The 24,374-nt window shown below is 45.0% G+C and overlaps 1 protein-coding gene across 1 annotated transcript in view; it reads left to right on the top strand.

Moving 5' to 3' along the window:
• Positions 1 to 24,374, top strand: part of LOC139379087 (VPS10 domain-containing receptor SorCS2-like) — a 418,987-nt gene that overhangs the window by 344,738 nt on the left and 49,875 nt on the right. Inside the window, exons 5-7 of the mRNA XM_071121886.1 lie at positions 1,781 to 1,854; positions 4,771 to 4,835; positions 7,453 to 7,571. Coding sequence (XP_070977987.1) covers positions 1,781 to 1,854; positions 4,771 to 4,835; positions 7,453 to 7,571 — 258 coding nt within the window. The remainder of the gene's footprint in view (positions 1 to 1,780; positions 1,855 to 4,770; positions 4,836 to 7,452; positions 7,572 to 24,374) is intronic.

Genomic DNA, 24,374 nt, shown 5'->3' with positions numbered 1-24,374 from the left:
ACCAACCTGAGCATTTTATGACAACAGGTCTACAACAAAGACAAACTCATAGCAGGAGTTTGCTTTCCTTTCACTGTGTTGCTTGATTCCAACCAGCTCTCACAGTCTCACGTCAGAATTAGACGTTCATCCATGTTTCTCAAACTTCACATTTCGACATTGTTGCAAACATCACATTTCAAAGTGTTTAAGGTTAAGTTTAGGCATTAACTCAGAATTTGTCATGTTAGAGTTAAGTTTACGCAGTAAGTCTGAAAGCTTAAAGTTAGGCATTAACTCCAAATGGTTACGGTAAGGGTTAAGGTTTGGAACAGTCTTAAAGCAAACATCTCAAAAACAACTTTATTTTGCTGGATTTGAACTTGCAACCTTTGTGAATCAGATGCCTATTCGCCATTCCAGTCTACAATGCCCTAGCAAAAACCCCAAACGTAGGTAACAGCGCACAACATTGCCCCTAGTGGCCAGTTTCCACGGCATCTCCCGATGGACGTTGAATGCTGACTTGTATCACTGGTGACCTGGCTGCTTAATGAATTAACTGGATAAGATAGCCTTCCCCCACAAAGACAGCATTCAATAGCATACTGTTGTTTTATTTACAGAATGGCTTTTTTTATTCATAGTTGGTGCAATGATTACATATTATTCTAGTTTACATTGCTGAAAAGAGGGAGTAGGTGGGTAAAGAGAATTTCCCTAAGGCACAGATTTAGGATCAGTTTTACCTTCCCTGGATCCCAACCATAGCCGTTATGAGAGGAAAGTGCAAAAGTGTCCTCAGACCAGTGTCTGGGGACATCTCTGCATGTTCTGTCTCTTCGATCTCTTCTCCGATAACTCAGACAGTCACAGTAGCAACAGCATATGGAGGGAACTCCACTTTAATAATTAACAATGAATTAAACATGAAATTAAATTAGGTTTTAATCTACTCCATGTGGCCAGGCTACAGATGGATAGTCAAAAATCATTTAACAGTGTAAAAAAAATAATGTCATATTAATATGTTTATAGGGAAAGATAGTTTTTTGAGATCACTCCATGAGATTCCTATCAAGGTTATTCTTTGAGAATGTTGTGATGGTCAGGTTTGATTTAACGAGGTTCTGGCCATCTAGTTTTATTATGTTTGCTCAAAATGAATAAATGGGGCTCTCTGGAATTCAGTGAGAGATTCTGTGTTTTGTAAGCGTATTGTAAGTGCATGTACACTTACAATACACTGTGTGTGTGTGTGTGCGTGTGCGTGCGCGTGCGTGTGAGTGTGTGTGTGCGTGTGTGTGTGTGGCAGTAAGGGAATGTGTACAGGCTCAGGGTTGAAATCATGTTTGTTCTTTTCATATGTCTTCTGGGATACCTTGTGAGAAAAATCTATACATTTTCATTATAAAGCCGATCAATGGTGCACATGCACACACAACAAACACACACACACACACACACACACACACACACACACACACACACACAAATTCACTCATATGGAATGGCCTACTAAGATGAATAGAGGTTGGCCTGGTGTAGGTGAACCGTAAAATTCACTTGCTTGACTTACTGGACTGTACGCTCTACTACACACAACCTCCCCATTCGCTACACACACAGAGGGATGTACAGGGATGACACAATCACCAATACGGACATGAAAATCTACGACAACCATCCAGTTCACATCCATACAAATCCTGTTTATCTGGATTTTTTTTCATGTCAATTCATGACATTTCTACTGAGTAAACAACTGTTGTTTGATAGGTTGGATGTTTTTATTTCACAGCTCTACGTGTCCATGGATTTGGGCCGGAAGTGGACTCTAATGCAGGAACGAGTAACCAAGGGCAGAATATTCTGGTAAATTCTGATCACAAATCTGTCTTTATAATATAACTTGCTTTATTTGCCGTTCAGTAACTCTGCCTTTACAACATAAAATATAGCTGTGAGTTTTAGATCTCCCCTTCTGCATCCATTTTCTCTCCATCCCTCCCTTCCTCCCTCCTCCCTTCCTCCATTCCTCCCTCCTCCCTTCCTCCCTCCTCCCTCCTCCCTCCTCCCTCTCTCCAGTTCTGAGCAGAAGGTCATATATCGAGACTGCCTGCTGTTTTCTTCTCTCAGAGAAATGATCGGCTTCACAATGGTTCCAGATCAGTGGTTATGAAGCCAGTAGTGTTGAGACCTGGACAGGTCTGAGTTATCAGCTGGTTCCAGATCAGTGGTTATGAAGCCAGAAGTGTTGAGACCTGGACAGGTCTGAGTTATCAGCTGGTTCCAGATCAGTGGTTATGAAGCCAGAAGTGTTGAGACCTGGACAGGTCTGAGTTATCAGCTGGTTCCAGATCAGTGGTTATGAAGCCAGTTGTGTTGAAACCGGGACATCCTTGATTTATCTGTCCAAACCCAATGCACAAATCATCCCAAGCTAGAGCGTTACAAACACTCCAGGGCTCCTGAGTGGCGCAGCGGTCTAAGGCACTGCATCTCAGTGCAAGAGGCATCACTGCAGTGCCTGGTTCAAATCCAAACTGAATCACATCTGGCCATGACTGGGAATCTTATAAGGCAGTTGACCCAGTGTTGTCTCTCATTGTAAATAAGAATTTGTTCTTAACTGACTTGCCCCCCAAAAATGTACTTCTCACAATGGGTCTAGGCTATTCCTAACCTGCAAAAGTATTCATTTTTCTATATTTATTTTTGTATTACAACCTGTAATTGAAATAGATTTTTATTTGGAATTCATGTAATGGACATATAACCACGTTTGGTGTTTGCCAAAAGGCATGTGGGAGACTCCCCAAACATATGGAAGAAGGTACTCTGGTCAGATGAGACTAAAATTGATATTTTTGGGCATCACGGAAAATGTCTGGCGCAAACCCAACACCTCTCATCACCCCGAGAACACCATCCCCACAGTGAAGCATGGTGGTGGCAGCATCATGTTTTTCATTGGCAGGGACTGGGAAACTGGTCAGAATTGAAGGAATGATGGATGGAGATAAATACAGGGGAATCTTGAGGGAAACCTGTTTGTCTTCCAGAGACTAGACTGGGACGAAGGTTCACCTTCCAGCAGGACAATGACCCTAAGCATACTGCTAAAGCAACACTTGAGTGGTTTATGGGGAAACATTTAAGTGGCCTAGTCAAAGCCCAGAACTCAATCCAATTGAGAATCTGTGGTATGACTTAAAGATGGCTGTACACCAACAGAACCCATCCAACTTGAAGGAGCTGGAGCTGTTTTTCCTTGAAGAATGTGCAAAAATCCCAGTGGCTAGATCTGCCAAGCTCATAGAGACAAACCCCAAGAGACTTGCAGCTGTAATTGCTGTGAAAGGTGTCTCTACAAAGTTTTCTGTTTATTTGTATTATTTCTTGTTTGTTTCACAATAAAAAATATTTTGCTTCTTCAAAGTGTTAGGCATGTCATGTAAATCAAATGATACAAACCCCCCCCAAAAAATCCATTTTAATTCCAGGTTGTAAGGCAACAAAATTGGAAAAATTCCAAGGGGGGGGGGGGGTGTATACTTTTGCAAGCCATTGTACATAATCCACAGAGCACATGTGTCAACCCAACCACTGACTACTAATAAAACCATCATCATTTGATTTTGCCAGTGACTCTCTGAACAATACAATAATATCCAGTATGTAGTGAGGCGTAAAATGCTAACAGAGACACAGTAGTTATATGTCTAGGGCCTAGTTGTTCCTGCTCCAGTCGTAGGGTCAAGATTTGATTTTTCTCTAACTAGAACACACTAGGGCTGAGAGTGCTTTCTGACCACATGCGCTGACAGGGAAAACTCCTGGGCCTTAAAAAGCCTGTCAAAGCATCCATGCTTTCCGATAGGCCAGCATTAGCTGATTGTTAGGCCTGTAATAGCCTTGTTCTCCCTGTGGAAGAGAAGAATGGTCTGGAAGCCAATCCTGATAAATCAAGTTCACTTGAAAGAGCTAGTCAGCTACTATCTGACGGGGTGGTCCGTCCAACAAGATGTATGCCTCAGACACTGATGCTTTATACCACTCTGTTTCTCAACTTATTCAGAGTTGGGTTTAGAGGTTGTTACTGGCTAGTGGCTATCCCAGGAAATAGAACTGAGGTGAACTGGTTACGGGTTTCGTGAACTTGTGGCTCGTGTGGTGTTGATGGCCATGAGCAGACGAAAAGAACATCTCAGAGAATGCCAAACTATGTGAGTAGAATACTGATATTATGGCAGACGTTTGATAGAATACAAAAAGGAGTTGTGTTCTCTCTCTCTCCCTCCCTCCCTCCTTTCCTCTTTTCCTACCTTCTTCTCTCCCTCTCTTCCACAACCTGCTACAGTAATTGCACATACAGGCTCTTCATACGGACCGTAATGGAGGTTTTATATATTTAACATATATCTTTAAAGAGCTGAGGAGATTTCACAGACTTCACTACTGACTTCTAATCAGAGAGAAAGTGGCAAAGGGAAGAGGGAGAGTGGCGGGAGAGAGGGGGGAGAGGGGGGAGAGAGGGGGGGGGGGGAAGAGAGAGGGGGGCAGAGAGAGAGGGGGGTGAGAGAGAGCGGGGAAAGAGAGAGAGAGGGAGAATAGAGAGAGGAGGGAGAGAGAGGGGGGAAAGAGAGAGGGAGGAAGAGAGAGAAAGAGGGGGAAGAGAGAAATAGGGAGGAAGAGAGAGAGAGAGGGAGGAAGGGCGGGTGAAGTGCACAAGAAGATGAGTTCTGTTGTTCCAACTTTCAACTTTAATTCTAGCTTCCTCTGTCTCAGGTCTGTGGCTGGTGTAGATGTGGACCCTGACTTGGTGCATATGGAGATGCAGGACACAAGTGGAGGTACTGTGCTGTTCTTTCAGTGTGCACGCATGTCTGGACTTTCTGTGAACTCTATCCTTACCCACTTCCTCACTGACTATACACTATTACAAAGTGAGTACACCTACTTCCTCTAGTATCCCCTGAACACACATTGCCACCCTCAACTACCCATCTCTCATTTTCCTCCTCTCCATTCAAGACAAGTCTACTGTCTGTTCCACTCCCACAGGCACCAATAACCTTTCTCTCTCGATCCCTCTCCTTCTCCTCCTATTGGCCTGTCCCTCATCTGCCTCAGTGTAGACTCAGTGTAAACCTCAGTGTAGACTCCGGTAATAAAGGGGGTGATGGGTTGACCTTCTAGTGAGGTCATGGTGGAGTCAGGGAGAAGTCAGAGGGAAGTCAGAGGGGAGTCAGAGGGGAAGTCAGGGAGAAGTCAGGGAGAAGTCAGAGGGAAGTCAGAGGGGAGTCAGAGGGGAAGTCAGGGAGAAGTCAGGGAGAAGTCAGGGGGAAGTCAGAGGGGAGTCAGGGAGAAGTCAGGGAGAAGTCAGGGAGAAGTCAGAGGGAAGTCAGAGGGGAGTCAGAGGGGAAGTCAGGGAGAAGTCAGGGAGAAGTCAGTGAGAGGTCAGGGAGAGGTCAGGGGGGAGTCAGGGGGGAGTCAGAGGGGAGTCAGAAGGGAAATCAGGGGGAGGTCAGGGGGAGGTCAGGGGGGAGTCAGGGGGGGTCAGATGGGAGTCAGAGGGGAAATCAGGGGGAGGTCAGGGGGAGGTCAGGGGGGAGTCAGGGGGGGTCAGATGGGAGTCAGAGGGGAAATCAGGGAGAGGTCAGGGGGGAGTCAGGGGGGAGTCAGAGGGGAGTCAGAGGGGAAATCAAGGGGAGGTCAGGGGGGAGTCAGTGGGGAGTCAGAGGGGAGTCAGGGGGAATTCAGTGCCCAGGTCCCCAGTCAGAGTGGATTGTCATATCAGCAGCCAGCCAGGTTAGCTCTGCACTACCCACCAAGGGGGTAATAGGAGTGTGTAGAGTGGAGGGTGTAGAAGGAGTGTGCGTGTGTGTGTGTGTGTCTGCATGCCTATGATAGAATGCATGTGTGTTTCTTTAAAATGCTGAGCCATGTCTTCCCGCTCGGTACACTTTGACAACCCATCATTCCACAGAGTAGACCAGGAGAATAAAACAGACTGACACTGGAAGACAGGGAAAGAAGGAGAGGAAGGACAAATGAAGGAGAGAACATGTTAATGCCTTGTTTGTTACACAACACATCTCCCCTGATATGAAGTCACTTAAAACAAATCATCTTCCCCCCCCAAAAAACGAGAAACAACTTCCAAATCCCATAGGTGTGTCTATACTTTCTGATGGGGAACTGAACATGCAGCTTAGAGTCTGGAACCTGTCATCTGGAACAAACCTGGGCCGTGTTTTTTCAGAGAACCAGAGAGGCTGTCTGTCTGGCCCAGCTGCCCAGGCAGGAGAGCTCTTCCCTGGGCTAGGCAGAGCCACATGGTCCTTCTCTCCCCCACCCTCCCCCCACCTCTCCATTGCACGGCAGCTCCCACTTCCAGACGGATGGGTTAGAGGAGCTTGGGCGACCAGGCATGCCAGACCAAGCTGTTCCCCCTGCGCCCCCGTCACCCTGGGTCCTGTCAAGGTTAAACGATGGCAGGTACCAGGGGGGACGGATGGTGGCCTGGTGGCCTGGTCACACAATCTACCTGAGCCCGAGAGAGAGGCCTAGGCCAGCACACAAGCCTGGGACTTGCCTAGGGTCTATGCCCAGGGATGGTGAGTGATGAGGGGGTAGATGGGAGGTAGGGGTGGAGGGTTGATGGATGAGGCTGGCTCGCTGGGAGGCTGGCAGGGTCTGTGTGTGTCGTTAGGGAGATTGATGTGGAGAGCGGCGAGGCTACTAATGCAGACACATGGACACACTGTCGTCTAGTCACACATCCAGATACATAAAGGAACACAATGAACAGGTCTACACAGACTCACATAAACAGGTTAACCTGGTTTAACTCTATTAAAACATCTCCACGTTCCATCAACCAGTCTTTCACACTATCCACATAATTCATGTGGTAATCGATGTCTGTAGGGCCAAAACTATTATTTTCCTAATTTTTTACTTTCGTTTTACTTTCCAGCTGCACATTTTTCCCCAAGTCCTTGTCAGCCTCCTTGGGGTGCTGAAAAGTATTTATGTCTGTAATAAAACACTTTTGTAGGGAAAACCCCATATTGATTGGCTGGGCCTGGCTCCCCAGTGGGTGGGCTTATGCCCTTCCAAGGCCCACCCATGGCAACATCGCTAGCTTGTCATCTCCCTGACGACTCTTGCCACTACAGTTGTTGCTGATGCAGATGCTGTGTGTGAAATTCGGTACGGTTCAGCGTAACCCCACCCCACACCATATCTAACGAAACAACCTTAAAATTGGTACACAGATTTTTACATCAACAAATAACCTTCAATTCATTGGATTTTTATGTCTTATCAAAATGAAATTAAACCAATAAATACATTTACCCAATTAAATATATTTCTGAAAAACATTTGTACATTGTCCCCTACACTAATGTGTATTCTGGGGGTGGGGCACTAACAACTGCCCCCTTAATTCTCTCTCCCCAGGGTACCTGTATGTAACCTGTCTGATCCAGAACTGCTCAGACAAGACCGTAACGGCTCAGTTCCTGGGGAAGATCGACCACAACTCTCTCTCAGTCCAGGACGACTACATATTTGTCAAGGTAAAGACACATTTATTATAAAACCCCTTTGTATTTGTGATATGTCTTCACGATTGTTTGTTTATAATGTGCCACAATGGTATAGACACAATGGTATTGGAAGCTCGCTTGATTTTATACAACCTGTGTTTATCCAGGTTAGTGTTATTGTCATAACATTTATTTTTCAAGAGAGACCTGGTCCAAGACAGCAGCAGGGGGGGAACAACGTTTCAGACACATCTCATAGACAAATCAGAAACAAAATACAAAATACATACAGAAACATACAAAAACATCTGAGATAAAAATCAACCATATGTATCACTGCATAAAATCCTAATGACATCCTCATGATTGAAATGTCCCTCTCTTAATCTACACACTTTGGCATTCATATATGAAGGAATGTTAATGAACGCTTGCTTATTAAGGAATGGTTGTTTGTAAGGACATTACACGTCATATGATGGAGCTCCCATTGTCACTAGTGGGCTTAATAGCTATAATAGTAGCTATACTGAAATAGTAGCTATAATAGCAGCTATAATAGTATCTATAGTAGTATCTATAGTGGTATATATAGTAGTATTTATAATAGCAGCTATAGGAGTATCTATAGTAGTATCTATAATAGTATACATATATAATAACAGCTATAGTAGTATCTATAGTAGTATCTATAATAGTATCTATAATAGTAGCAATAGTAGCTATAATAGTAGCTATAATAGTATCTATAGTAGTAGCTATAATATTATCTATAGTAGTAGCTATAGTGGTATCTATAGTAGTATACATAATAACAGCTATAGTAGTATCTATAGTAGTATCTATAATAGTAGCTATAGTAGTAGCTATAATAGTATCTATAGTAGTATCTACAGTAGTAACTATAGTAGTAGCTATAGTAGTAGTTATAGTAGTATCTATAATAGCAGGTATAGTAGTAGCTATAGTAGTATCTATAGTAGTATCTATAATAGCAGGTATAGTAGTATCTATAGTAGAATCTATAGTACTATCTATAATAGCAGCTATAGTAGTAGCTATAGTAGTGTATATAGTAGCAGCTATAGTAGTATACATAATAACAGCTATAGTAGTATCTATAGTAGTATCTATAGTAGTATCTATAATAGTATCTATAATGGTAGCTATAGTAGTAGCTATAATAGTAGCTATAATAGTATCTATAGTAGTTGCTATAGTAGTATATATAGTGGTAACTATAGTAGTAGCTATAGTAGTAGCTATAGCATAATCTATAGTAGTATCTATAATTGTATCTGTAGTAGTAGCTACAGTAGTATCTATAGTAGTAGACACTGTCACGGCCGTTAAAAGAACTGGACCAAGGTGCAGTGTCGTGAGCGTACATTTTCTCTTTTATTCAAAATGACGCCGACAAAACAATAAACAATACAAAACAAACCGTGAAGCTTAAGGCTATGTGCCATCATACAAAGTTAACTTCCCACAAACACAGATGGGAAAAAGAGTACCTAAGTATGGTTCCCAATCAGAGACAACGATAGACAGCTGTCCCTGATTGAGAACCATACCCAGCCAAAACATAGAAATAGAAAATCATAGAAACACAGAACATAGAATACCCACCCCAACTCACACCCTGACCAAACCAAAATAGAGACACAAAAAGGATCTCTAAGGTCAGGGCGTGACAGTACTGCCCCCCCAAAGGTGCGGACTCCGGCCGCAAAACCTAAACCTATAGAGGAGGGTCTGGGTGGGCATCTATCCGCGACGGCGGCTCAGGTGTGGGACGCAGACCCCACTCCACCGCTGGCTCACCCCACTTTGGTGGCACCTCTGGTGTGGGGACCCCCGTAGCGGGCCCTGGACTGGGCACCCTCGTTGCGGGCCCCGGACTGGAGGCCGTCGCTGTGGGCTCCGGACTGGAGAACGTCACTGGGGATCCGGACTGGAGGCCGTCACTGGAGGCTCCGGGATGGGCGCAGGCACAGCACTCCCCAGGCTGGGGAGACATACAGGAGGCCTCTTCCTTGGCCGAGGCACCGGATACACTGGGCCGTGGAGACACACTGGTGTCCTCGAGCGCAGGGCTGGCACCACCCGTTCTGGCTGGATGCCCACTTCCAAATGCGTGACGCTGGCACCGAGCACACCGGCCTGTGAATGCTCGGCCGAGACACAGTGCGCATCACCCATAGCAAGGGGCCTGACCAGTCACATGCTCGCCACGGTAAGCACCGGGAGTTGGCTCAGGTCTCCAACCTGACTCTGCCAAACTCCCCGTGTTTCCCCAAAACAATTTTTTGGGGGCTGCCTCTCGGGCTTCCTTGCCAGCCGTGTTCCCTCATAATGTTGCCGCTCCGCCTTAGCTGCCTCCAGTTTCTCCCGTGGACGGCGATACTCCCCAGCCTGCCTCCAGGGTCCCTTACCATCCAGGATCTCCTCCCATGTCCAGGAGTCCTCTTTACCACACTGCTTGGTCATTTGCTGGTGGGAAGTTCTGTCACAGCCGTTAAAAGAACTGGACCAAGGTGCAGCGTCGTGAGCGTACATTTTCTCTTGAGAACCATACCCGGCCAAAACATAGAAATAGAAAATCATAGAAGGGGGGGGACAAAATGACGCCGTAGAGAGAACACTGTGTTTCAGCGAGCTCCCGTGGCATTCGTAAATTTATATTTTTACATTAATCTCCTAGCTTGAAAAAGTGGTAGAATTGGCTAAATAAGTTGTCCTACAATGAGTCTTGACGGCTATTTCTCAAAAATCTCTGACAACATGCTCAACAAAACTACTAAGAACTCGACCAAAACCACCATCCCTGTAGATGTGCAGGAGGAGCTAGCTAACGTTAGCGAAGCTAACAACATTGCGGATCCAGGCACAATGGACCTGGTGATTCAAAAGATGACTGATAACATTATTAAAGTGACCAATGTTAAGATAAGAACGGTCTTGGAAGCAATAGCAGGCCATTCAACTGAACTACAGAGGGTTGTGAAACGTGTTGATGAGGCAGAAGGAAGAATTGCTACAGTGGAAACTTCAACTACATCTATGGACACTAAGATAAAAGCACTTGAGAAACAGGTGCGTGAAATGGCGGAACACATTGACGACTTGGATAATCAAGGACGCAGATGCAATATTCGTGTTGTGGGACTCCCGGATAATTCTGAAGGGACACGTTCAGTAAACAATTTTGAGGAATGGATCCCTGGCTACCTACAAATGGACACTAAGGCTGGTCGTGTGAAGCTGGACAGAGCCCATCGCTCTCATGCACCAATACCCGGTCCCAACCAGCGCCCACGGCCAGTGGTTATAAAGTTCCACAACTTCACCGACAAGCAGCGCGTCATGGATGCGGCTAGAAACATCGGCTAGAAACATCGGCTCTGACGGTAGTCAATGTAAAGGTCCAAAGGTCTCATTCTTCAATGATTATTCCACAGCGGTTGTACGAAGACGCAAAGCGTTTGATGAGGCGAAGGCTCGATTCAAGAGAATGAAGATGGACTACGCACTGTTGTACCCGGCCACATTGAAGATTATGGACAACGGATCGCCTGAAAAACTCTACACACCTGAAGAGGCTGCTGCGTTTATTGACTCTCTCGGGTAAATAAGTTTAAGCTGCACCTCCGCAGCATTGGATAACTTTTTTAGTTTCATTTGAATCTGATCATGAAACAGTGGTGTGAGTTCTCACGTACTCCGTCTCAGTAATATTCGTATCTTTATTATTTTTCTTGCTAAAGTAACTGCCGCTATAGCTCAGGCTGAGATATGTGTGAATCCATATTGGTGCCCAAGCTTGGTTTTAGGTGGAAGAGCCTCAATCTCCTATTGATTTTAATTTCCATATATATAAAGGATGAGGCTATTGAGTGCAAAATGCGGACTTAAGAGTCTACATTGGAGAGTTGAAATCCCCTGCATGTTAGCTAGTGGGAAAACCCGCTTTTGGATCTTTACAGGTTTAATTTTTGGGTTTAGTATAGTTCAAATTCAGGGTTCATATCGTTTGTTTATGCTCGGTGAGATAGAAGAGAGTTCAACACATGGAAAAAGGTACCACTCCACTTCTACAGTTGGATTCAGTCTGGATATTGAATGGTCAAAGTGCAATGGCAGGTAACAGACTGCTTGTATGTACATGGAACATTAGAGGGAGCCATAACCCCATTAAAAGGAAGAAGGTACTGTCTTTTTTTGAAAAAATAAAATATTGATATCGCCCTGTTGCAAGAAACTAATTTGGGTGATAAGGAGCATCTGAAATTACAACAAGGGGGGTTTGGTCAAGTGTTTTTCTCATCCTTTACATCCAGAAGTAGAGGTGTAGCAATTCTTGTGAAAAATAACTTACCACTTAAGGTCTTGAATTGTGTGAAATATAAATTTGGTCGCTTTGTTATAATTAATGGTACTTTACAAGGGCAGAACATTTCCATAATGAATATTTACTTCCTCCCTGCCCACCCCCCTGATTTCCTCACTAAGGTATTTCTCGACTTTTCAGACTTAAACTCAGACACTGCAATGGTTGGAGGAGATTTTAACTGCTTGTTGAACCCCCTTATTGATATGTTTCCCAGCGGTATAGCTTCACTCTCTTCTCAAGCTAAGTCACTTACAGCTATTTGTCATGATCTGGGGTATGCGGATGTCTGGATAACTTTTCATCACTCCAACAGAGAGTTCACTTTTTTCTCTGCACCTCATGGATGTCAGACTACAATAAATAACTTTTTTATGCCCAGGACGTCTTTGCAGTCTTTTTTATCCGCTAGGATGGGAAGCATAGTCATATCTGATCATGCTGAGGTGATCCTGGACATAAAACTCAACGGGGCATTAAATCGGTCAAGACGTTGGAGGTTGAATACAACCATTCTTAAAGACCATACATTCACATCATATTTTATTACAGAGTTTAAAGCATTTTTCTCTATTAACTCTCAATCAACAGATAACCCCTCACTCCTTTGGGAGACCTGTAAAGCATATGCCAGGGGTCTGATTATGTCATACACAGCTACTAAGAGACGGAAAAAGCGTGAAAAGCAAAAAATGTTAGAGGGTGAATTAGGAACTAAATAGAAGGACTACATTAAAACTCCCACTCCTGCCCTATTAAAGGAAATATCAGTCCTTAGATCAACGTTGGACTCTCTCCTAACACAGGACGCTGAAAAGAAAATGAGATTTGTCAGGCAAAAGCTATATGAACATGGCGATAAGCCAGGAAAGTACTTGGCATACCTAGCTAAAAAGAGAGCTGACTCTCAGTCAATTGCCACTATTACTGTAGAAAAGGCCCATGGAGTTGGTGGAATAATCCTTTAATTCATTGCCATTTACTCAGCTGGGCCAGGGGCGCTTTAATTAGGTCAGGTGGAAATGTCCGACAGAGCTCAACTCCATAAAAGGAGGAAATTGCCATCGCCTGAGCTCGCTGCTTTCTCTTCCTTAACTCCATCTGATCCAGAAGTTCTGTGCGTCCGTGAATCCACATGACCCAGTAATTATACCTCTTTATGGTTAAAGGAATTCCTGCCTCAGTCTCATCCATTCCTCTGTCACCTGACACCTGACCACCTGTTCTCCTTCACTGTCAGTCATCCTACCTGTCCAGCTACCCACACAGATTCCACTAATCTTTCAATTACTGATTCTGATGGCAATCAATTATATGAAAATAAATTGATAAATGACTAATTTAAGAAATTTTATGCGAACCTTTATGCCTCAGAACTCCCAAATGATGCACCCAAATTAATGGAGAACTTATTTTCTAAGATTGAGCTCCCTACTATCTCCGAAGAACAGAGGTCTCAACTTAATGCCCCTATTACGGAGGAAGAGATAATGCTCGCAATTAAGAATTTGCAAAATGGTAAGGCCCCAGGACCAGACGGGTTTTGTAGTGAGTTCTATAAAGAGTTCCATGGCCTGATCCTTGAGCCATTGCGTGATATGTTTAACCACTCATTTTCAAATGACCAGCTCCCTCAAATGCTAAGAGAAGCCAACATATCACTTATTCTCAAAAAGGGAAAATGTCCTGAGTCTTGTTCCTCGTACAGACCAATTTCCCTTCTGAATGTGGATAGAAAATTGCTTTCTAAAATTTTAGCCACAAGATAAGAGGACTCACTGCCACTAATTGTGAAAGGAGACCAAACTGACTTCATTAAGGGCCGTAAGTCATGCAGGCTGCTTCTTAATGTAATTCAAGCCTACCAACAAAGTGCTATGGATGGTCTTGTGCTCTCCCTAGATGCTGAGAAAGCATTTGATCGTGTGGAGTGGTCTTACCTATTCTAAATAAATTTGGTCTAGGGGACAACTTTATAGAATGGGTGAACGTTTTATATGATGATCCTCGGGCTGTTGTCCTTACTAATGGGCTAAGGTCAAATAGCTTCACTATATACAGAGGTACCAGACAGGGCTGTCCTTTGTCCCCTCTCCTATTTGCACTTGTTATGGAACTACAGGGTAACGCCTGCTATACAGGGGCTGCTCATTGGTGATGTTCACCATAAAATAAGCTTGTATGCTGATGATGTCCTGACATTCATCTCTAGTCCCGAGACTTCAATTACATCTCTTATTAATATTATTAAATTATTCAGCTAAATCTCAGGCTACAAGATTAACATAACTAAATCAGAGGCTATGCCACTTGGTAACCTTCACTCTGTACCTAATACCTCTCCCCCTTCCCTTTTAAATGGTCTCCCTCAGTTTTTATGTATCTGGGTATATTTGTAACTCCTAAATTCCAGCAAATGTTCAACGCCAATTTTGTTCCATTGTTTGATACATTAAGGCAGGATCTGGAGCGCTGGAACTCTCTCCTGATTTCTTGGTTGGGTAGAATATCCCTCTTGAAAATGAACATTTTATCTAGACTACTTTACCCAATCCAAATGATCCCAGTATTACTCTCCAATAAGGTAATAAAGGATGTAAATGGTATCTATAATAGTATCTATAGTAGTAGCTGTAGTAGCAGCTACAGTAATGTCTATAATAGTAGCAATAATAGCTATAGTAGTATCTATAATAGTATCTATTGTAGTAGCTATAGTTGTAGCTACAGTAGTATCTATAATAGTATCTATTGTAGTAGCTATAGTAGTAGCTACAGTAGTATCTATAATAGTATCTATTGTAGTAGCTATAGTTGTAGCTACAGTAGTATCTATAATAGTATATATAGTAGTAGCTACAGTAGTATCTATAGTAGTATTTATAATAGTATATATTATAGTAGCTATAGTAGTAGCTACAGTAGTATCTCTAGTAGTATCTATAATAGTATCTATTGTAGTAGCTATAGTAGTAGCTACAGTAGTATCTATAATAGTATCTATTGTAGTAGCTATAGTTGTAGCTACAGTAGTATTGTCACGCCCTGACCTTAGAGAGTCGTTTTATTTCTCTATTTGGTGAGGTCAGGGTGTGATTTGGGGTGGGCATTCTATGTTGTCTATTTCTTTGTTTTGGCCGAGTATGGTTCCCAATCAGAGGCAGCTGTCTATCGTTGTCTCTGATTGGGAATCATACTTAGGTAGCCTCTTTTCCACCTGTGTTTGTGGGTAATAATTTTCTGTTTAGTATCTGTTTACCTGACAGAACTATTCGCTTTCGTTTTGTTACTTTGTTTGAGTGTTTCTTTGATCAATAAAATCATGAACACTTTCCACGCTGCGCTTTGGTCCACTCATTCCGACGAGAGCCGTTACAAGTATCTATAAAAGTATCTATTGTAGTATTTTTTATATTTTTTATTTCACCTTTATTTAACCAGGCAGGCTAGTTGAGAACAAGTTCTCATTTGCAACTGCGACCTGGCCAAGATAAGGCATAGCAGTGTGAACAGACAACACAGAGTTACACATGGAGTAAACAATTAACAAGTAAATAACACAGTAGAAAAAAGGGGAGTCTATATACATTGTGTGCAAAAGGCATGAGAAGGTAGGCGAATAATTACAATTATGCAGATTAACACTGGAGTGATAAATGATCAGATGGTTATGTACAGGTAGAGATATTGGTGTGCAAAAGAGCAGAAAAATAAATAAATAAAAACAGTATGGGGATGAGGTAGGTGAAAATGGGTGGGCTATTTACCAATAGACTATGTACAGCTGCAGCGATCGGTTAGCTGCTCAGATAGCAGATGTTTGAAGTTGGTGAGGGAGATAAAAGTCTCCAACTTCAGCGATTTTTGCAATTCGTTCCAGTCACAGGCAGCAGAGAACTGGAACGAAAGGCGGCCAAATGAGGTGTTGGCTTTAGGGATGATCAGTGAGATACACCTGCTGGAGCGCGTGCTACGGATGGGTGTTGCCATCGTAACCAGTGAACTGAGATAAGGCGGAGCTTTACCTAGCATGGACTTGTAGATGACCTGGAGCCAGTGGGAGAGACATAGAGAGAGAGTGGATGAGACATAGAGAGAGAGTGGAGGAGACATAGAGAGAGAGTGGAGGAGACATAGAGAGAGAGTGGAGGAGACATAGAGAGAGAGTGGAGGAGACATAGAGAGAGAGTGGAGGAGACAGAGAGAGAGTGGAGGAGACATAGAGAGAGAGTGGAGGAGACATAGAGAGAGTGGAGGAGAAATAGAGAGAGAGTGGAGGAGACAGAGAGAGAGAGTGGAGGAGACAGAGAGAGAGAGTGGAGACATAGAGAGAGAGTGGAGGATACATAGAGAGAGAGAGTGGACGAGACGTAAAGAGAGAGTGGAGGAGACATAGAGAGAGAGTGGATGAGACATAGAGAGAGAGTGGAGGAGACATAGAGAGAGAGTGGAGGAGACATAGAGAGAGAGTGGAGGAGACAGAGAGAGAGTGGAGGAGACATAGAGAGAGAGTGGAGGAGACATAGAGAGAGAGTGGATGAGACATAGAGAGAGTGTGGAGGAGACATAGAGAGAGAGTGGAGGAGACATAGAGAGAGAGTGGAGGAGACATAGAGAGAGAGTGGAGGAGACAGAGAGAGAGAGGATGAGACATATAGAGAGAGTCGAGGAGACATAGAGAGAGTGGAGGAGACATAGAGAGAGAGAGTGGATGAGACATAGAGAGAGTGGAGGAGACAGAGAGAGTGGAAGAGACATAGAGAGAGTGGAGGAGACATAGAGAGAGAGTGGAGGAGACATAGAGAGAGAGAGTGGAGGAGACATAGAGAGAGCATTTAAACATCTCATTACGTGTCGAGGCCCATGCAGGGTCAGAATCAACAAAAGATTGAACTATTATCTCCAGGGATTATCCCTAGAGCATTACTAACTGCTGCTTTGCCGCTGGGAGGGATGAGGGTTAGAGGGACACAGCCATTCCTCAAAGACACACTCACACTCACACTCACACATACAGACAGATATGCATAGACACATGCAACTGTGTACAGACACACACACTAGTGAAAGGACAGCTGCTCATGACAGTGGTTGAGTGCCTTCGGAAAGTATTCAGACTCCTTGTTTTTTTCATATTTTGTTATGTTACAGCCTTATTCTAAAATTGATCAAATCATTTTTATCCCTCATCAATCTACACACAATACCCATAATGATTAAAAAGGTAAACGGAAATAGCACATTTACATAAGTATTCAGACCCTTTACTCAGTACTTTGTTGAAGCACCTTTGGCAGCGATTACAGCCTCGAGTCTTCTTGGGTATGACGCCACAAGCTTGTATATGGGGAGTTTCTCTCATTCTTCTCTGCATATCCTTTCAAGCTCTGTCAGGTTGGATGGGGAGCGTCACTGCACAGCTATTTTCAGGTCTCTCCAGAGATGTTTGATTGGGTTCAAGTCCGGGCTCTGGCTGGGCCACTCAAGGACATGCAGAGACATGTCCATAAGCCACTCCTGCATTATCTTGGCTGTGTGCTTAGTCTCCCAGTCCCTGCCGCTGACAACATCCCCACAGCATGATGCTGTCACCACCGTGCTTTACCTTAGGGATGGTGCCAGGTTTCCTCCAGACGTGACGCTTGGCATTCAGGACTAAGGGTCCAATCTTGGATTCATCAGACCAGAGAATCTTGTTTATCATGGTCTGGGAGTCCTTTAGGTGCCTTTTGGCAAATTCCAAGCGGGATGTCATGTGCCTTTTACTGAGGAGTGACTTCCTTCTGTCCACTACCATAAAGACCTGATTTGGTGGAGTGCTGCAGAGATGGTTGTCCTTCTAGAAGTTTCTCCCATCTATTCAGAGGAACTCTGGAGCTCTGTCAAAGTGACCATTGGGTTCATGGACCTCTCCCTGACCAAGGCCCTTCTCCCCCGATTGCTCAGATTGGCTGGGCGGCCAGCTCTAGGAAGAGTCTTGGTGGTTCCGAACGTCTTCCATTTAATAATTATGGAGGCCACTGTGTTCTTGGAGACCGTCAATGCTGTGGTACCCCTCCACAGATTTGTGTCTCCACAAAATCCTGTCTCGGAGCTCTACTGACAATTCCTTTGACCCTCATGGCTTGGCCTTTGCTCTGACATGCACTGTCAACTGTGGGACCTTACATAGACAGGTGTGTGCCTTTCCAAATCATGTCCAATCAATTGAATTTACCACAGGTGGACTCCAATAAAGTTGTAGAAACATCTCAAGAATAATCAATGGAAACAGGACGCACCTGATGTCAGGTGTGCTCCCTCTCCGGCCTTTAGGTCACCAGGCTGGTCGTTATGACGCACACCTGTCACCGATCGTTACGCACCTGCGCGTTATCAGACTCACCTGGACTCCTTCAGTTCCCTGATTACCTTCCCTATATACTGTATGTAACTCCCTTTGGTTCTGTCACGTTCGTTGGAAGCATACTCGGACCAGCGTGCAGCGTGATCTGGGTTCCACCACTTTATTTAGTCAAACACACAAAACAATAAAGAATAACGAAACGTGACAGATAATGGAGTGCCTACATGCAACTACACATAAACAAGATCCCACAAACACAGGTGGAAACAAGCTACCTAAATATGATCCCCAATTAGAGACAACGATTACCAGCTGCCTCTAATTGGGAATCATACAAAATCACCAACATAGAAAACAAAATTAGAACCCCACATAGAAAAAATAAACTAGACTAACCCCCAGCCACGCCCTGACCTACTCTACCATAGGAAATAAAGGCTCTTCATGGTCAGGACGTGACAGTACCCACCCCCCCCCCCCCCCCCTTCCTGAAACCAAAAGGGAGGGTTAGGTGGGTGTCTAGTGTTGGTGGCGGCTCTGGTGCGGGGTGAAGAACCCGCTCATTCCGCGGATCCGCCAGCATCGAGGGCGGCTCTGGTGTGGGACGAAGATCCCACTCATCCCGCGGATCCAGCCATGGACCCAGGCTGAACACTGTGCCTGGACTGGACCTAGATGCCGAGGAAGGCTCCTGCCATGGAGCGGGACTGGACACCGGCCCAGGCTTGGACATTGGTGCAGAGGAGGACTCCTGCCATGGAGTTGGACTGGACGCCGTGCTCGGACTGGGCATCGGTGCAGAGGAAGGCTCCTGCCCTGGAGCTGGAGGTTCTGGACCGTGGACCGTCTCAGGAGGTTCCGGACTGTAGACCGTCTCAGGAGATTCCGGACTGTGGACCGTCTCAGGAGGTTCCGGACTGTGGACCGTCGTTGGAGGTTCCGGACTGTGGACCGTCTCAAGAGGTTCCGGACTGTGGACCGTCTCAAGAGGTTCCGGACTGTGGACCGTCTCAGGAGGTTCCGGACTGTGGACCGTCGTTGGAGGTTCCGGACTGTGGACCGTCTCAAGAGGTTCCGGACTGTGGACCGTCTCAAGAGGTTCCGGACTGTGGACCGACGTTGGAGGTTCCGGACTGGGGACCGTCGCCGGAAGTTCTGGAATGGGGACCGTCGCCTGAAGCTCTGGACTGGGGAGGCACACTGGAGGCCTAATGCGCGGGGCCGGCACAAGATGCACCGGACTGGGAAGGCGCACTGTAAAGCCTAGTGCGTGGAGCCGGCACAGGTGGCGCCAGAATGGTGACACGCACTTCAGGGCGAGTGTGGGGAGCAGGCACAGGACATACCTGACTGGGAAGGCACACTTGAGAGAGAGTGCGAGGCGCAGGCACAGGATGCACCGGGCTGTGGAGACGTACTGGAGACCTGGTGCGTATAGCCGGCATCAATTGTACCAGAACTTTAACACACTTCTCAAGACGAATACGGGGAGCTGACTCAGCTGGCATTAAACTAATTACACGCTCCTTCCTTCCTCCACGCATCTTCCACCAACTTAACAACTCTCTCTGCTCTTTCTCCTCCAATACCCCCATCCACTCTCTGACGGTCTCTGACTCTCTCCTTTCACTCTCCTCCAGTTTCTCCCTCTTCTCCAAGACTGGCTCGGGTTCACTCCTCGGCTCTGCCGACCATCCCATGTGCCTCCACCCAAAAAAGACATTTCCGGCTGTCTTTTGGGCTTTCTCTGTGCCCGCGAACCCCGGCGTCGTCGCTGTCCTCCATTTTCTCCTTGCGTCTCCCACCAAGGAAGGCAATCCTGTTCTGCCAGAATTTCCTCCCAAGTCCAGGATCCCTTCCCATCCAGAATCTCCTCCCAAGTCCATGCTACCCTCTCCTCCTGGGCACGCTGCCTGGTCCTGTTGTGGTGTGATATTCTGTCACTTTCGTTTGAAGCATACTCGGACCAGCGTGCAGCGTGATCTGGGTTCCACACCTTTATTTAGTCAAACACACAAAACAATAAAGACTAAACGAAACGTGACGACAAGGGAGTGCCTACATGCAACTACGTTATGACGCACACCTGTCACCGATCGTTACGCACCTGCGCGTTATCAGACTCACCTGGACTCCTTCAGTTCCCTGATTACCTTCCCTATATACTGTATGTAACTCCCTTTGGTTCTGTCACGTTCGTTGGAAGCATACTCGGACCAGCGTGCAGCGTGATCTGGGTTCCACCACTTTATTTAGTCAAACACACAAAACAATAAAGAATAACGAAACGTGACAGATAATGGAGTGCCTACATGCAACTACACATAAACAATATCCCATAACACAGGTGGAAACAAGCTACCTAAATATGATCCCCAATTAGAGACAACGATTACCAGCTGCCTCTAATTGGGAATCATACAAAATCACCATCATAGAAAGCAAAACTAGAACCCCACATAGAAATAATAAACTAGACTAACCCCCAGTCACGCCCTGACCTACTCTACCATAGGAAATAAGGGCTCTCTATGGTCAGGACGTGACAGGTTCCTTCCCCAGGCTTCATTGTTTCTGTTTCATGTCTGTGTGCCGTTAGTGTTTCTTGTTTTGTATTATGTTGCGTTTATTTATTAAAATACTCCCTCCCTGAACTTGCTTCCCGACTCTCAGCACACATCATTACACCTGAGCTCAATTCGAGTCTCATAGCAAAGGTGCTGAATACTTAAAGTAAATAAGGTTTTTCTGTTTTTTATTTTACAATAAATTTGCAAAAATGGCTAAAATCCTGATTTCACTTTGTCAGTATGGGGTATTGTGTGCAGATTGATGAGGGGAAAAAAGTAATTGAATCAATTTTAGAACAAGACTGTAATGTAACAAAATGTTGAAAAAATCAAGGGGTCAGAATACTTTCAGAAAGCACTGTATACCTGTGCCCTGGGTGGGGTATATCAGACGTTGAGCTGTATGGAAATACAGACGGACAAACTGAGAGACGGACCCACAGTTAGTATTAGCACATCCAAACTCACCACACACAGGAAAACATTTCTTCAGCTTCCACATGACTGGCCTGAACAAGCTGCTCTTCAGCTTCCACATGACTGGCCTGAACAAGCTGCTCTTCAGCTTCCACATGACTGGCCTGAACAAGCTGCTCTTCAGCTTCCACATGACTGGCCTGAACAAGCTGCTCTTGAACTTCTACATGACTGGCCTGAACAAGCTGCTCTTGAACTTCTACATGACTGTTCTGAACAAGCTGCTCTTCAGCTTCCACATGACTGGCCTGAACAAGCTGCTCTTCAGCTTCCACGTGACTGGCCTGAACAAGCTGCTCTTCAACTTCCACATGACTGTTCGTAACAAGCTGCTCTTCAACTTCCACATGACTGGCCTGAACAAGCTGCTCTTCAACTTCCACATGACTGGCCTGAACAAGCTGCTCTTCGGCTTCCACATGACTGGCCTGAACAAGCTGCTCTTCAACTTCCACATGACTGGCCTGAACAAGCTGCTCTTCAGCTTCCACATGACTGTTCTGAACAAGCTGCTCTTCAACTTCCACATGACTGTTCTGAACAAGCTGCTCTTCAGCTTCCATGTGACTGGCCTGAACAAGCTGCTCTTCAGCTTCTACATGACTGTTCTGAACAAGCTGATCTTCAGCTTCCACATGACTGTTCTGAACAAGCTGCTCTTCAGCTTCCACATGACTGTTCTGAACAAGCTGCTCTTCAGCTTCTACATGACTGGCCTGAACAAGCTGCTCTTCAGCTTCCACATGACTGTTCTGAACAAGCTGCTCTTCAGCTTCTACATGACTGGCCTGAACAAGCTGCTCTTCAGCTTCTACATGACTGGCCTGAACAAGCTGCTCTTCAGCTTCCACATGACTGGCCTGAACAAGCTGCTCTTGAACTTCCACATGACTGGCCTGAACAAGCTGCTCTTCAGCTTCCACATGACTGTTCTGAACAAGCTGCTCTTCAGCTTCCACATGACTGTTCTGAACAAGCTGCTCTTCAGCTTAGCTCAGCAGGCAGTGTTAGTATTTTGAGTATCTTGCATTTACTTTCCCCCAGTGAGATCACGGGCCGTATTCACAAAGTGTCTCAAAGTAAACGTGTAGAATTTGCCCCCCCCCCTGTCTTATTCATTATAATCTAAAATGAAAAACTGATCCTAGATCAGCACTTACCACAAACAGCCAAGCAGACTCTATTGAGCTGACACCACTGATCTATCACAGTGCTAACTAACGTTCACACTACCCCCATACTGTCAAATATTATGATGTCAGATGGGCTTTTTGTTGTTGTTGCAGGTCAGCACTTGTCCTCTCTGATTGTCTGATCCCACCTCAGCATGCCATCGTCATTACCAAACAGCATTCTTTTGGGATTTGCATGCCCTCTCTCTCTTTCTCTCTCTCTCTCTCTCTCTCTCTCTCTCTCTCTCTCTCTCCTCGCTCTCTCTCTCTCTCTCTCTGTCTCTCTCTCTGTCTCTTTCTCTCTGTCTCTCTCTCTCTATCCCTCCCTCTCTCTTGCTCCCTCTCTCTTGCTCCGTCTCTATCTCTCTCATTCTCTCTCGTGTTCTCTCCCTCCTTCCCTCCCTGCCTGCCTCGCTCGCTCTCTCTCTATCCCTCCCTCTCTCTCTCAATTCAATTCAATTCAAGGGGCTTTATTGGCATGGGAAACATGTGTTAACATTGCAAATGCAAGTGAGGTAGATAATATACAAAAGTGAAATAAACAATACAAATTAACAGTAAACATTACACATACAGAAGTTTCAAAACAATAAAGACATTACAAATGTCATATTATATATATATATACAGTATTTTAACAATGTACAAATGGTTAAAGGACACAATATAAAATAAATAAGCATAAATATGGGTTGTATTTACAATGGTGTGTGTTCTTCACTGGTTGCCCTTTTCTCGTGGCAACAGGTCACAAATCTTGCTGCTGTGATGGCACACTGTGGAATTTCACCCAGTAGATATGGGAGTTTATCAAAATTGGATTTGTTTTCGAATTCTTTGTGGATCTGTGTAATTTGAGGGAAATATGTCTCTCTAATATGGTCATACATTGGGCAGGAGGTTAGGAAGTGCAGCTCAGTTTCCACCTCATTTTGTGGGCAGTGAGCACATAGCCTGTCTTCTCTTCAGAGCCATGTCTGCCTACGGCGGCCTTTCTCAATAGCAAGGCTATGCTCACTGAGTCTGTACATAGTCAAAGCTTTCCTTAATTTTGGGTCAGTAACCGTGGTCAGGTATTCTGCCGCTGTGTACTCTCTGTTTAGGGCCAAATAGCATTCTAGTTTGCTCTGTTTTTTTGTTAATTCTTTCCAATGTGTCAAGTAATTATCTTTTGGTTTTCTCATGATTTGGTTGGGTCGAATTGTGCTGCTGTCCTGGGGCTCTGTAGGGTGTGTTTGTGTTTGTGAACAGAGCCCCAGGACCAGCTTGCTTAGGGGACTCTTCTCCAGGTTCATCTCTCTGTAGGTGATGGCTTTGTTATGGAAGGTTTGGGAATTGCTTCCTTTTAGGTGGTTGTAGAATTTAACGGCTCTTTTCTGGATTTTGATAATTAGTGGGTATCAGCCTAATTCTGCTCTGCATGCATTATTTGGTGTTCTACGTTGTACACGGGGGATATTTTTGCAGAATTCTGCAAGCAGAGTCTCAATTTGGTGTTTGTCCCATTTTGTGAAGTCTTGGTTGGTGAGCGGACCCCAGACCTCACAACCATAAAGGGCAATGGGCTCTATGACTGATTCAAGTATTTTTAGCCAAATCCTAATTGGTATGTTGAAATTTATGTTCCTTTTGATGGCATAGAATGCCCTTCTTGCCTTGTCTCTCAGATCGTTCACAGCTTTGTGGAAGTTACCTCTCTCTCTCTCTGTCTCTCTCTCTATCTTTCTCTCTCACTCCCTATCGCTCCCTCTCTCACTGCTCCCTCTCTCTCTATCCCTCTCTCTCTCATTCTCTCTCGCATACTCTCCCTCCTTCCTTCTCTCTCTCTCTGCTGAGGGAATAACAGATGGTGAACTCCACATCGTGTGCACCTCCTGT

This window comes from Oncorhynchus clarkii, chromosome 21 (assembly GCF_045791955.1).
Source record: "Oncorhynchus clarkii lewisi isolate Uvic-CL-2024 chromosome 21, UVic_Ocla_1.0, whole genome shotgun sequence".
In the NCBI taxonomy this organism is placed as follows: Eukaryota; Metazoa; Chordata; class Actinopteri; order Salmoniformes; family Salmonidae; genus Oncorhynchus; species Oncorhynchus clarkii.
This window is presented reverse-complemented; position numbering and strand designations above follow the sequence as displayed.